This window comes from Bos indicus, chromosome 26, assembly GCF_029378745.1.
Source record: "Bos indicus isolate NIAB-ARS_2022 breed Sahiwal x Tharparkar chromosome 26, NIAB-ARS_B.indTharparkar_mat_pri_1.0, whole genome shotgun sequence".
Classification (NCBI taxonomy): domain Eukaryota; kingdom Metazoa; phylum Chordata; class Mammalia; order Artiodactyla; family Bovidae; genus Bos; species Bos indicus.
The window spans coordinates 5580466-5594726 of NC_091785.1; the positions used below are offsets into that span (position 1 = coordinate 5580466).

Consider the following 14261-nt stretch of genomic DNA (forward strand, 5'->3'; position numbering starts at 1 on the left):
CTTGCAAAAATTATAATTTCAATTTTATAGACTTTCCAGTCATTAGGGTGGGTGCCACATTCTCCTGTGGCATTCTACCTCCTGAGCAGAAACAGACAATTCTATTTTAAAATAAAACTTAATTAAATTTGAAAATAAGCAAATACAATTTTAGCTTGTACATATTTTTTATATGCCTAGGCTGGTTAACATTAGCCTGTTCAGATAGTAAATAAGAGATAAAGAAGAAGGTAGAAAAAGCTGTTATATTTTAGAAACTGCATTTATAATTGCAATGTTTAAAAATACATAATTTAAAATGAATCTAACTACTAAGGTCTGATAAAACTTTTTTCAACTTCCTAAATCCAGCAAAAAGAGTTAAAATACTGAAAATTCAAATAATTGGAAAACTAAATACTGGAACCTAGTTAAGAGAATTGTGGACTGGTGTAGAGAAAATAGTGGTTCACCCCTGGTTTACTTTATTAAGCAGATCCAAGTGGAAAGGATGTGGGCAGATATGTTAACCATTGCCCACTCTGTGAAACTATTTCAGAGACCCACAGTGTTTACTTATCAAGGAAATAAGCAGTTGTTCCCCCACCATTTAGATGTGGGCTTTTGAAGTACAAACACATTTTCCTGCTCACCCTCCTCCTCATTCTACATTGGTATGTACACTGTGACACTGAATCATCAAGGTAAAATGCAGGATGGTCTGTGGTTACATATTGTACTTTTTTTTCTGAGTTATTCATTGTTCTTTTTTTTAAATAGTGGAATATAATTGCTTTGCAACGTTATGTTATTTTCTGCTTTACAATATTGCAAATCAGCCATATGTATACATATACCCCCTACCTCTTAAGCATCCCTCCCAATCCCCTTTTCTCTCCTCTAGGTCATCACAGAGACCCTAGCTCAGCTCCCTGTGCTATACAGTAGATTCCTGCTAGCTATGTATTTTACACGTGGTAATGTATATGGGCTTCCCAGGCAGATCAGTGGTAAAAGAATCCACCTGCCAATGAAGGAGTCACAGGAGTCGTAGGTTCAGTCCTTGGGTTGGGAGGATCCCCTGCAGAAGGAAATAGCAATCCACTCCAATATTCTTGCCTGGGAAATCCCATGGACAAAGGAGCCTGGTGGGTTACATTCCATGAGCTCATAAAGAGGTGACTGTGACTGAGAGACTGAGCACAACTTGTATATGTCAGTGCTACTCTCTCAATTTGCCCTCCCACCCCCGCCAGCCCCGCTTCTTTGCAAGTGGTGTTCCACACAAGTAAATGGAGGCAGGGATATAAGTTTGCATGTGCTTCATCCGTTGAGTGAATCAGAAGGTATGAAACTGGCTTAGGAATTTACCTCATCTAGGGAAAACAGAGCAATAATGGATTAACGTTGGCTAAATGCTAGGACTGGGCTTCCCTGGTGGCTCAGAGGTTAAAGTGTCTGCCTGCAATGTGGGAGACCTGGGTTTGATCCCTGGATCAGGAAGATCCCCTGGAGAAGGAAATGGCAACCCACTCCAGTATTCTTGCCTGGAGAATCCCATGGATGGGGGAGCCTGGTGGGCTACAGTCCACGGGGTCACAAAGAGTCAGACACGACTGAGCGACTTAACTTTAACTAAATGATAGGACAATTGCACTCATCTCACACACTAGCAAAGTAATGCTCAAAATTCTCCAAGCCAGGCTTCAACAGTAGGTGAACCGTGAACTTCCTGATGTTCAAGCTGGATTTACAAAAGACAGAGGAACCAGAAATCAAATTGCCAATATCCATTGGATCTTTGAAAAGCAAGAGAGTTCCAGAAAAACACCTTCTTCTGCTTTACTGACTATGCCAAAGCCTTTGACTGTGTGGATCACAATAAACTGTGGAAAATTCTTAAAGAGATGGGAATACCAGACCACCAAACCTGCCTCCTGGGAAATCTGTATGCAGGTCAAGAAGCAACAGTTAGAACTGGACTTGGAACAACAGACTGGTTCCAAATAGGGAAAAGAGTACATAAAGGTTGTATATTATCACCGTGCTTATTTAACATATATGTAGAGCATATTATGCAAAATGCAAGGTTGGATGAAGCACAACCTGGAATCAAGATTGCAAGAAGAAATACCAATAACCTCAGGTATGCAGATGACACCACCCTTATGGCAGAAAGTGAAGAAGAACTAAAGAGCCTCTTGATGAAAGTGAAAGAGGAGAGTGAAAATTTTGGCTTAAAACTTAAGATTCATAAAACTAAGGTCATGGCATCCGGTCCCATCACTTCATGGCAAATAGATGGGGAAACAGTGGAAACTGTGACAGACTTTATATTTTGGGGCTCCAAAATCACTGCAGATGGTAACTGCAGCCATGAAATTAAAAGGAGCTTGCTCTTTGGGAGGAAAGCTATGGCCAACCTAGATAGCATATTGAAAAGCAGAGACATTACTTGGCCAACAAAAGTCCATCTAGTCAAAGCTATGGTTTTTGCAGTAATCATATATGTATGTAAGAGTTGGACTATAAAGAAAGTTGAGCACCGAAGAATCCATACTTTTGAACTGTGTTGTTGGAGAAGACTCTTGAGAGTCCTTTCAACTCCAAGGAGATCAACTCAGTCAACCTTAGAGGAAATCAGTCTTGAATATTCATTGGAAGGACTGATGCTGCGGCTGAAACTCCAATACTTTGGCCACCTGATGTGAAATACTGACTCATTGGAAAAGACCCTGATGCTGGGAAAGACTGAAGGCAGGAAGAGAAGGGGATGATAGGGGATGAAATGATTGGGTGGCATCATCAACTTGATGGACATGAGTTTGAGCAAGCTCCAGGAGTTGGTGATGGACAGAGAAGCCTGGCATGCTACAGTCCATGGGGTCACAAAGAATCAGGCACGACTGAACGACTGAACTGAACTGAAATGCTAGGAAGGGATCTGTTCACTTCACCCTTAGACTTAAAAAGGATTTTGACAAGCAGCTAAGTAGACTATGGATGAGAATAAAGAACAAACATCATGTCTTTATTGATCTTGAATCTGACAGCTTTATTTCCTTCCTAAAAGAAGTAAGCAAGGAGAAAAATAGTATCAGTAATAAATACTAAAAAACAAAGTAAAAGACATAACATTCTGATGACTCAGAGGTAGACTATATCTCTGGTAATAATTCTCTTATAGAAACCATTGGAAAACAGTTAAATATTTCCAACAGAAAACAAGACCATATAAGGCAAATGGTATATGTGTTTAACATGTCCTGAATCTTTATCTCTTTCTGGTAAAAAAAATTCCACAAAAGAATAGTGTGGTTGACCTTCTTCCACATGGTAGCAGGCTGGAACCCTCAGGCCATTTGGAGTATGCCTTTCCTCTGCTCACATTGACTACATGTGGATTAGTGCACATTCCAGAGAAGGTCAGTTAGATTTCATCTTCAAGGATTGACATGGATCTTGGGAGACAATAGAGCTCTTAGTCCTGAAATCAGAAAAAATATGAAACACACAAACAAACCCTGAAGTTTGTTTGGGCTACATTTTTCCATCTTTAGGGAGAAAATCTTCTAAAATCCATTGACTATCCAAATTTGGATTTGCCTGTAATGAAAAGGCATATGAAAATCAAATTGGAAAAATGAAGTATAAATATAAGCTCACAGCATACTAAGGTAAAGAAAAAAATGATAAAAGAGGTAAAAACAAACTTAGAGGACAATCAAGATACAACCTGATAATTACACATATCTCTGGAAAGAGTGAGAGACTATTTTGGGGCTCCAAAATCACTGCAGATGGTGCCTGCAGCCATGAAGTTAAAAGATGCTTGCTCCTTGGAAGAAAAGTTATGACCAACCTAGATAGCATATTAAAAAGCAGAGACATTACTTTGCCAACAAAGGTCTGTCTAGTCAAAGCTATGGTTTTTCCAGTGGTCATGTAAGGATATGAGAGTTGGACTGTAAAGAAAGCTGAGCACTGAAGAATTTATGCTTTTGAACTGTAGTGTTGAAGAAGACTCTTGAGAGTCCCTTGGACTGCAAGGAGATCAAACCAGTCAACCCTAAAGGAAATCAGTCCTGAATATTCATTGGAAGGACTGATGCTGAAGCTGAAACTCCAATACTTTGGCCACCTGATGTGAAGTATTGACTCACTGGAAAAAACCCTGATGCTGGGAAAGACTGAAGGCAGGAAGAGAAGGGGATGATAGGGAATGAGATGGTTGGATGGCATCACCAACTCAATGGACATGAGTTTGAGCAAGCTCTGGGAGTTGGTGATGGGCTGGGAAACCTGGCGTGCTACAGTCGATGGGGTCACAAAGAGTTGGACACAACTGAGCGACTGAACTGAGCTGAGGTAAAAAATTGTAGTAGTTATCACAGAAACAAAACACGAAAATATTATTGAAAGATTTCATTACATCACAGGCAGAATCAATGAAAAATCTTGTCACATGTCCTTTAAAAGCAATTGAGTATGTTTTAGAACTATTGAAACAAAAGTAAAGATGACTTAATCATAAAGGAACAAAAATCGATGCCTTAAATTCCATCTGTATGAGAAAATGCCAAAAGTCAATGGAATCAAATTCACAATATTTTAAGGAAAATGTTATGCCTCAAGGATTTTTGCCTAGACAAGTTGTTGCTCATATATAGAGCAAAAAGCTATTCTAAATCAGTTTTGGATTCAAATGTGATGCTCTCCTCTAGTAAAAAAATACTTAAGATTTCTTAAATTGAGAAATCAACCAAAATAAATATCTAAATAATGGAATTATTGTAGTGTAAAAAGACTAATAAATCTCCCTTTATGTGATTTGGATATCAATGAGAATCCAGTAAAAATCCAATGGAATAGTGATCTGTTGTCCTCATGATAGGAATCATTTTTCCCTGCAATTTATGCTCTTTGTCTACTTCTGATCCTTCCCAGTTTCTAATAATATGATTCTTGTCATGTAACTCTTAATCTGTACTTCATTTGGAATTTCTTGTTTTATCTGATAAACATTCAAACAAAGTGTTGTGCAATTCCATTCCAATTTAGTGCTTGGAGCAATGGAAAAACCTTTATTGTATTCCCAAACATATCTGAAAATGATCTAGGATAAATTGATATGAAAAGTATATTTTTCATCTACTAAAGCATATTTGTAAAAAATAAAAACAAACACGCATCCTAACTGCCTTGTATTATAGTATGCTAACTTGAATAAAAACCTGCATAGCTTTAAAACTGAAATGAGTTATTTGAATTATTCAGTTCAGTTCAGTTGCTCAGTTGTGTCTGACTCTGTGACGCCATGAATCTCAGCATGCCAGGCCTCCCTGTCCATCACCATCTCCCGGAGTTCACTCAAACTCATGTCCATTGAGTCGGTGATGCCATCCAGCCATCTCATCCTCTGTCGTCCCCTTCTCCTCTTGCCCCCAATCCCTTCCAGCATCAGAGTCTTTTCCAATGAGTCAACTCTTCGCATGAGGTGGCCAAAGTACTGGAGTTTCAGCTTTAGCATCATTCCTTCCAAAGAACACCCAGGGCTGATCTCCTTTAGAATGGACTGGTTGGATCTCTTTGCAGTCCAAGGGACTCTCAAGAGTCTTCTCCAATACCACAGTTCAAAAGCATCAATTCTTCAGCGATCAGCTTTCTTCACAGTCCAATTCTCACATCCATACATGACCACTGGAAAAACCGTAGACTAAATGGACCTTTGTTGGCAAAGTAATGTGTCTGTTTTTCAATATGCTGTCTAGGTTGGTCATAACTTTTCTTCCAAGGAGTAAGGGTCTTTTAATTTCATGGCTGCAGTCACCATCTGCAGTGATTTTGGAGCCTTGATTTCCTAAATTGAAAGATTAATAAACTATCCAAGGATTCCTATCTGATATCAGGCATCTTTTTTTTTTTTTTTTTTCCTGTAAAGAAGCTATGAACAGCATGTTTAACTAGATTTAAAGTCAGCGCAGTCACTTGGAAAATTAAAATAAAATGTATCAAAAGGGAAGAAATAGCCTGTAAAATGCACAAGGATAGCAATCTTCAGTTACTATTTGATGGTGAAATTTTGAGCCATTTAAATCTTTCTTTCACATTTCTTTGTATTTTTCACATCAGTATTTTATATTAAAACATGTTTTTAACATGATGTTTTCACTTTGTATGTGCTGTGTAATTACAAATATATAAAAATGTTTATTAATAGCAAAAAAAAAGAGTAGTGTGCAAAATATTAGCAGCTATTATCTTTGCATTATGGGCATTTGAGTAATTTTGCTTTTTGAACTATTTTGCTTTTCTATTTTCTATAGTAGGACATTTCATTTTTTATGGATAGAAGTGAAACATGTATAATATCATATATGAAATGAGTCGCCAGTCCAGGTTCGATACACGATACTGGATGCTTGGGGCTGGTGCACTGGGATGACCCAAAGGGATGGTATGGGGAGGGAGGAGGGAGGAGGGTTCAGGATGGGGAACACATGTATACCTGTGGCGGATTCATTTTGATATATGGCAAAACCAATACAATATTGTAAAGTTAAAAAAATAATAAAAAAATAAAATGATTTGGGCCAAAAATAAAAAAATAAAAAACAGAGACATTATTTTGCCAACAACAACAAAAAAGAAATTAAAATACAAATACCTAAGACATTTATGGTTTTGTGGTTTTCAGAACATAATTGTTATATGAATATTATAGGATATGTAAAAGATCATTTAAATGTTCCTGAGAATCTTTCACCCCACTCCAGTACTCTTGCCTGGAAAATCCCATGGATGGAGGAGCCTGGTGGGCTGCAGTCCATGGGGTCGCTAAGAGTTGGACAGGACTGAGGGACTTCACTTTCACTTTTCACTTTCCTGCATTGGAGAAGGAAATGGCAACCCACTCCAGTGTTCTGGCCTGGAGAATCCCAGGGACCGGGGAGTCTGGTGGGCTGCCATCTATGGGGTTGCACAGAGTCGGACACGACTGAAGCAACTTAGCAGCAGCAGCAGAGGAATCTTTAAAAAAAAATGCCTGCTAATTACAGCATAAAATATGTGAAAAAATTGTTCAGTCTAATTAAATTAAGTAACAATTATTCCTTAATTCTTCTCCCCAACACAATACTCATAGTTGGAAATACATTATTTAGAGAAACGTTTTACAAGAACTACTAGATAAATTGGGCTTCCCAGGTGGCACTAGTGGGTAAAGAACCTGCCTGCCAGTGTAGGACACATAGAGATGAGGGTTCTATCCCTGGGTTAGGAAGATCCCCTGGAGGAGGGCATGGCAACCCACTCCAGTATTCTGGCCTGAAGAATCCCACAGGTGGAAGAGCCTGGGTCGCAGAGTCAGACAAGGACTTTGCCGGCACGCACTAGATAAATGAACCACCAATTCTTATCATCCTGAGTGTACTGATTTACTGCCTGCATCATTTATTTAGTATTCTTTTTCTAGGCAGAAGAAAACCTTTTAATTTGTTCATTCTTTCCCATAAAAGTATTTTGGTTTGAGATTTGAGAGTGTCGACATTTAGGGTGGTCTGGTGAAACCTAATTAAATACTATGAAGACTTGGTTTGGTATCTCAGATTAGTTTCCATAACTCTGTAACTTTGTGGTCTGCAGTAAATCAGTATTAAGGTTCTATTTTACAGAATTATTTTGAGAACCACAGGAACAAAATGCAGGAAGATATTTTTAAATTGTACCATATAATTTAGAATTTATATTTTATCCCACCTGAATAACTTACTCTAAATAATCTCCACATAGTGATATAAATTTCAATAACATGGTTACTTTTGCTAAGTCTATGAGCGTAGTAACGGTCATTGTTATAAGTATGTTTGATATGTGCACATAGAACTGTTACTCTATTGCTCTTGTTTTTTATATACACTTTTCTTATTCATAATAAGATTTCTGACTCAGCTTATGTTATAATTAAACAAAATATTAAAAGAGATTACCAAAAATATTTTGTTTACTAAAAGGCCTTTTCTGTTAATATTGATTTTACTGTTTATCTAACAATAAAGATTTTTAGATGGCAAACTGCTTGATATCAATAAAGACTTTCAGCCATATTATGGGGAAGGAGGACGCATTCTGGAGATCCGGACTCCAGAGGCAGTGACCAGCATTAAAAAGCGAGGAGAAAGTCTTGGCTATACCGAAGGGGCACTCCTGGCTCTGGCCTTCATCATCATCCTCTGCTGTATTCCTGCCATCTTGGTGGTTTTGGTCAGCTACAGACAGTAAGTATTGATACTTGCTGAAATACGGACAGCTCCTCAAGAAGGCATATCAAAAACTTGCCTCTGGTAAAATAGCATTGCAGTTGTAAAATATTCATGGTGCAAACATTCTGGGAGTGTGGTATTTTTCTTGTGCCAAATAACCTTCCTTTAAGGGAAAACTACAAACTTTCAATATATTTTTCACAGATTTCTCAGTGTTCCTGTGCTAAAATATTCTTATCTGCCAGGAATATGAGGTTACCTCCTATGGTTTCATTTATGCTCTTCATCAGGTTAAGAGCTTTGGGAAGAAAAGTAGTGGAATGTCATATACAGATACCACAGTTGCAAAGGAAGGTTAGGCTAGGTCTTTATCCATACTGTCAAACTTATCCCTATGCAGATATTACAGTTTGAAAAAATCATAGCACAGCATATATAATTTCCCATATGATTTCATCTTTCTTGGGTAGCCTTGATAGAGTCTATATTGTAACTTCTAACATTATATTATAGGTGTACAAATCTTACATTTTTCTAGTCCCTATAGACAAATACATTCATTTAAAATATCTATATTTTTCTTGTTTAGGGTCTTTACAGTAGTCAAGTAAATTTTAGCTAATTTAAACATCTATATTTAAAATAGTCTAGCAAGCAATTTTTTAAATTTGATACTAGATATGGGGAACTTTGTGATAGAGGGCTGTGCTTTTTAAGTATATCCCTATTGATGATGGAGAAGGCAATGGCAACCCACTCCAGCACTCTTGCCTGCAAAATCCCATGGACAGAGGAGCCTGGTGGGCTGTAGTCCATGGGGTCGCTAAGAGTCGGGCACGACTGAGCGACTTCACTTTCACTTTTCACTTTCACATTGGAGAAGGAAATGACAACCCACTCCAGTGTTCTTGCCTGGAGAATCCCAGGGACGGGGGAGCCTGGTGGGCTGCCGTCTATGGGACTGAAGCGACTTAGCAGCAGCAGCAACTATTGATGATAAGTGCTAAAAAACAACAACAACAACAAACTGTGGAATAGGTTAAGAAGAGAGGTAGCCCTGAGGGTGCCACAAAATGAAAATAACTAACAGACAGGAATCATAAATCATATAAATTACTTGACGTAACAAGTAATGGCAGAATGGCTACTCATCATTTAAAATACCTACAGGGAAAGGACTAAAAAAGTCCTTCCATAATCTTAAACTGTTATCTTTGTTCTCTAACAATGAGGATTTTCTATTAAATTAAATAAAGTAAGGTAATTCCAACTTGAAAGTTGAAGAGTGTGCTGTGCATCAACATACTATAGGAATATTTTCTGTCACAAAAGCAATGAGAAATTGCAAATATAACATTTAGGTTGACATATTGGAGTTCAGTATGTGCTTAAATAAGCTGATATGCCAAATCTAAAGCTTGTACACAAACAATAATGGACACATTTTTAGATTATTAAACTATCAATCCAATATTAATCTTCATGTTAAATATGTCTGTATCACAGTTACTTTTTCATCCAACTGTTTCTGAAAGGAGATTTATTATATCCTGCTAGCTTTAAAATAAGTGAGAAAACTTCTTTTACTTGGCACAGAAGGCAGTGATCAAAACTGAAGCATCCTGGATGTTATGCTAAATAGTCTGAATTTTAACAAAATATTAAAATCCTTAATATTTAAATATTTTAAAGATAATTTATTGTTTTTTAATTCAGTAATCAGCTTGACAATCTAAGAGTAAATTTTGGTTACTCTCTTTTTGTAGATTAACAAAAGTAAACGTGTTATAAAGTAAAATTCTATTATTTTAAAATCTAACTTTTGTACCTTCATTTTCTGCTTATAAATAGATTGGAATGAATGATAATTCTTTCATTTTAAGATGTTTCTTTGAAATTTGCTGTGGATGGAAAACTATGAGTCAAATGTGAAAGTGTCATAAATTTAGTATCCAAGCTTGTCACCTTCCAAATCTAGCTTCAGCTTCAAAGTGAGGACGAGTATAACTGGGGCTTGCTGCCTGACTCCATTTCTTTAATAGTCTTCAAGCATAGTAAACCAAAATGCCAGTTATAAAGATCAGAGCATCTTTAATATTCCATTTCTCTATCAGAGGAAAAACTCACATATGCATGTTTTAATCCAGTGTTTCCTATTCTAACTAGTTTCTTTGTTTTCCTGCAATAAATGTTTTAACAGCTTGTAGGACGGTGACAGTAATAATAAAGTGCTTACCATTTTCACTTTCTGAATTGAAAGACTTAATTATCCTACAATGTCATTAAGTCTGTGTTATTATGAGTTTAACCCATAAATTATTCATAATTTAGATTAATTCAGATGTTAAAATATTATGAATGCAATGTTTCTCATGTAGCTTTCTCTTTTTTTCTTATTCATTTTTTCCTATTCATTTGCTTTCCCAAACAGGTTTAAAGTGTAAGTATAATTACTAATATGTTGCATATGATTTTATGTGATATGAAAAGAAAAAAAACAGATAATGCTAATAAAGTAGTCAGACTGCCCAGAACCAGGTATTATTTCTCTACTTCATATTTGTATTTTATATCTGAACTAGTTTTTAGTTGCACGTCCTTTGGTTTGTGTCTGTGTGTGTGTGCCTAGTTGCTCAGTCATGTCCAACTCTCTGTGACCCTGTGGACTATAGCCTGCCAAGTTCCTCAGTCCATGGGGGTTCTCCAGGCAAGAATACTGGAGTTGGTTGCCATGCTCTCCTCCAGTGGATCTTCCCAACCCAGGGGTCGAACCCAGGTTTCCCACATTTAGGCAGATTCTTTACTGTCTGAGCCACAAGAGAAGCCCTTGCGGTTTATGTATATAGAATTAAACTAGTATTAGACAAATGGATACAAGAGGAAGAAATGGGAAAAAGTTTGCCCTGATATCCGCCACCCTTTGGGATTTCGGTTTTGAGGCAAGAATTAACATCAGTATCCAGGAAAGTCAAAAAGAGCAGCCTTGCTCTAATGCAAGAATCACAGGCATTCCTTGGAATCCAAAGAAAATAAAAGCTAACCAAATCTCTCCTAAACATGCACCTCTACACAGTACCTGTAGTATCTAAAATGGGTTTAAAATAATTTTTAAACAAAATAACTTTTCTTTAAATAGATGGAAGACCAATAATAAAAGCCGATTGTATATCTTCTATGGGCTCCTAAGTAGAGCTAGTGGTAAAGAACCCACCCGACAATGAAGGAGACATAAGAAACCTGGGCTCATTCCCTGGTCAGGAAAATCCCCTAGAGAAGAGCATGGCAACTCACTCCAGTATTCTTGCCTGGAGAATCCCATGGACAGAGGAACCAGGCAGGCTATTGTCCAGAGGGTCGCAAAGAGTTCGACACATTGAAATAACTTAGCATGTATATGTATCTTTTACATGCCTTATTATGAAAGACATCCATTAAACAACCACCAATTATAAATCACATGTTATAAATATTTTTCCTTCTCCATTTAATATTACCATTTAACTTAATTTGCAAATTTTTCTACTGAATTTACCATTTTTCAAGGACTAAACATTTTAAAGAACTAAGGAGAAGGGGGTTTAAGTAAATGATACTCTGTAGGAACGCTTTTATAATTTTATTACTTAGTAAGTTCAAATATTTGTGTAAAAAATTTTGAGTTCCTCTGATAACTGGACTTTATTATTGAAAGGTAGCCTATTGATAAATATATGATTTCTAAAATGAGTCTTACAAAACCTCCTTACTTTACCAAAGACGCCAAGCTGAGTGCATCAAGACAGCTCGAATCCAGTCCGCCCTGCCTGCGGCTAAACCAGCAGCGCCAGCCCCGACACCAGTGGCCATGCCCCCGCCACCCCCGCCGCCTCCCGGTGCTCATCTCTATGAAGAACTCGGGGACAGCACGATGTAAGTAGACCTTTCAGGGACATCTAGAAATAAATGGGTTTTGATGGATGCTATGTGGTGAGTATTAAATTTCAACTTGATGTGGAAATACTGCTTACAGCCTATTTTGTTTATTACATTTTTTAACATAAAACTGTTAAGATGAAGACCTAAGAAAGTTCAATTGGAGAGTAATAACCAAAAAACTAACAAAAGAACATTAATAATAATAATAATAAAAACTGAGTAACAGGAAAGAAGTTTTCAATTTGAGGAGACATTTGCAGATGATTAGCTTGAGCATTATATTTAATTTCTAAATCTTCAGAATCAAGGATTTTCCCCCAAATTAAAAATTATGAAAATATTTTTCTCATAAAAAATGAGGAAAATAAAGCACAGTCATAAAATAGTAATTCCTGGTTTGGTACCAAAAGCCGACTCCTGTTTGGTAATCAAAAGTCCACTCTATGGTCTAAAATAATAGACTTTTCTAAGATACTATTTTAAGATGTTATAAAATAGAATTAAAATCTGAATGAAAATAATTAATATCACATATATAATAACTTAGGAATATTCTTTTCATTATATTTCTCTCAAATGAGAATGCTGTTATAACAGTATTTCTCCTGGACTATTTGGAATTGCTAATCAATATTAAATCATCATTTTGAAAAATTATTCCTAATAATTTAAATTATTTAAATTATTCCTAAAAGATTTTATGGCTTTATAGTGTCTTTAATGATGCTACCTCAAACCTGATTCCTTTTGAAGATATTTAACTTGACTATATTGGGAGAAGGAAATGGCAACCTACTCCAATATTCTTGCCTGGAGAATCCTGTGGACAGTGGAGCCTGAAGGGCTGCTGTCCATAGGGTCGCACAGAGTTGGATACTACTGAAGCGACTTAGCAGCAGCAGCAGCAGCAGCAACTTGTCCATATTTAAAAAAAAAATTCAAGATATATCAACATGAAATGCAAAACAACCAAGGATATTATAAAATTTTGAATATGACTAAATTAAATCCAGGAAAACTATTATTAACTGAAATTTGGTGGAATTGAGGGACTAAAACAAATTCTACTGTGTTACATTTGTAGCATTTACTAGTAGGAATAAAGCAAGCCTCAAAAATTATGAAATTTATCTTTTAATGGGAAAATTGTATGAAAACCTATGTATCAATATTATTAACTATTATATAGGTTATATTGAAAATAGTTTTTAAAATACTAAAACTGAATGCTAAAGTTGAATTTAACAGAACTTAATGCCTCACATGCTACTTCTGGAGTAATGATATAGGATTAATGTCTTAAATATTTTTTTTTCCTTTTGTATAAGTTGGAATGATGGTTTCTTTTTCAATTATTGGTGAATGTTGGAATTGAGCCAATAAGATTTGATTCTAAACACGTTCAAAACTAACAAAAGATTTATGTGTAAAGTTGAATGTGCTTTATTTGAAATTAGCAAGGGTTATATACTAATTTCTATTTAACAAAAACAGGAATACTATAACATCACCGGGAATCATCAGTGAGGTGGTGATAATTTTCAAAGAGCAACGCTTAGGGACTATTTTTATTTGAAAAACTGTAATAGATAGTAGAGGATTTTGCAATTCCTATTTCTGTTTGTTGAAGTTTTTACGTTTTACATGTTTAATGGTCTTTGACAAATGTTTAAATTATCTATTCAAAAACTTTTTGCAAAAATTCTAGTCATAAACTACTATAAAATAAGCTATCTTCAAATGAATTATAATCAACTATTTTTTAAAAAGACAAAGGGTACCTTGGAAAAAAAAAGTTTCACAAATAATTAACAACTTAGTATAGACTGAATATTAACTCTGTAGAAGTCATATTCCTTCTAAATGAGACTTATGTCTTCTTTATAAATCAATGTGGACAAATTGTTCACTTCAGACATAGAAGCAATTCTTAGAATCTCATTTTTAAAATTCCGTTTTAGAATTGAAGTCACCCATGTTTAATAGAGTCACCCATGTTTAACATTGGAGAAGGAAATGGCAACTCACTCCAGTGTTCTTGCCTGGAGAATCCCAGGGACGGGGGAGCCCTGGTGGGCTGCCATCTATGGGGTTGCACAGAGTCAG

At 36.2% G+C, this 14261-nt stretch overlaps 1 protein-coding gene across 1 annotated transcript in view; it reads left to right on the forward strand.

Moving 5' to 3' along the window:
- The window catches only part of PCDH15 (protocadherin related 15), a 1036870-nt gene that overhangs the window by 998061 nt on the left and 24548 nt on the right, over window positions 1-14261 (forward strand). The window contains exons 30-31 of the mRNA XM_070780422.1: window positions 8037-8255; window positions 11997-12149. Of these exons, the coding sequence (XP_070636523.1) occupies window positions 8037-8255; window positions 11997-12149 (372 nt within the window). The remainder of the gene's footprint in view (window positions 1-8036; window positions 8256-11996; window positions 12150-14261) is intronic.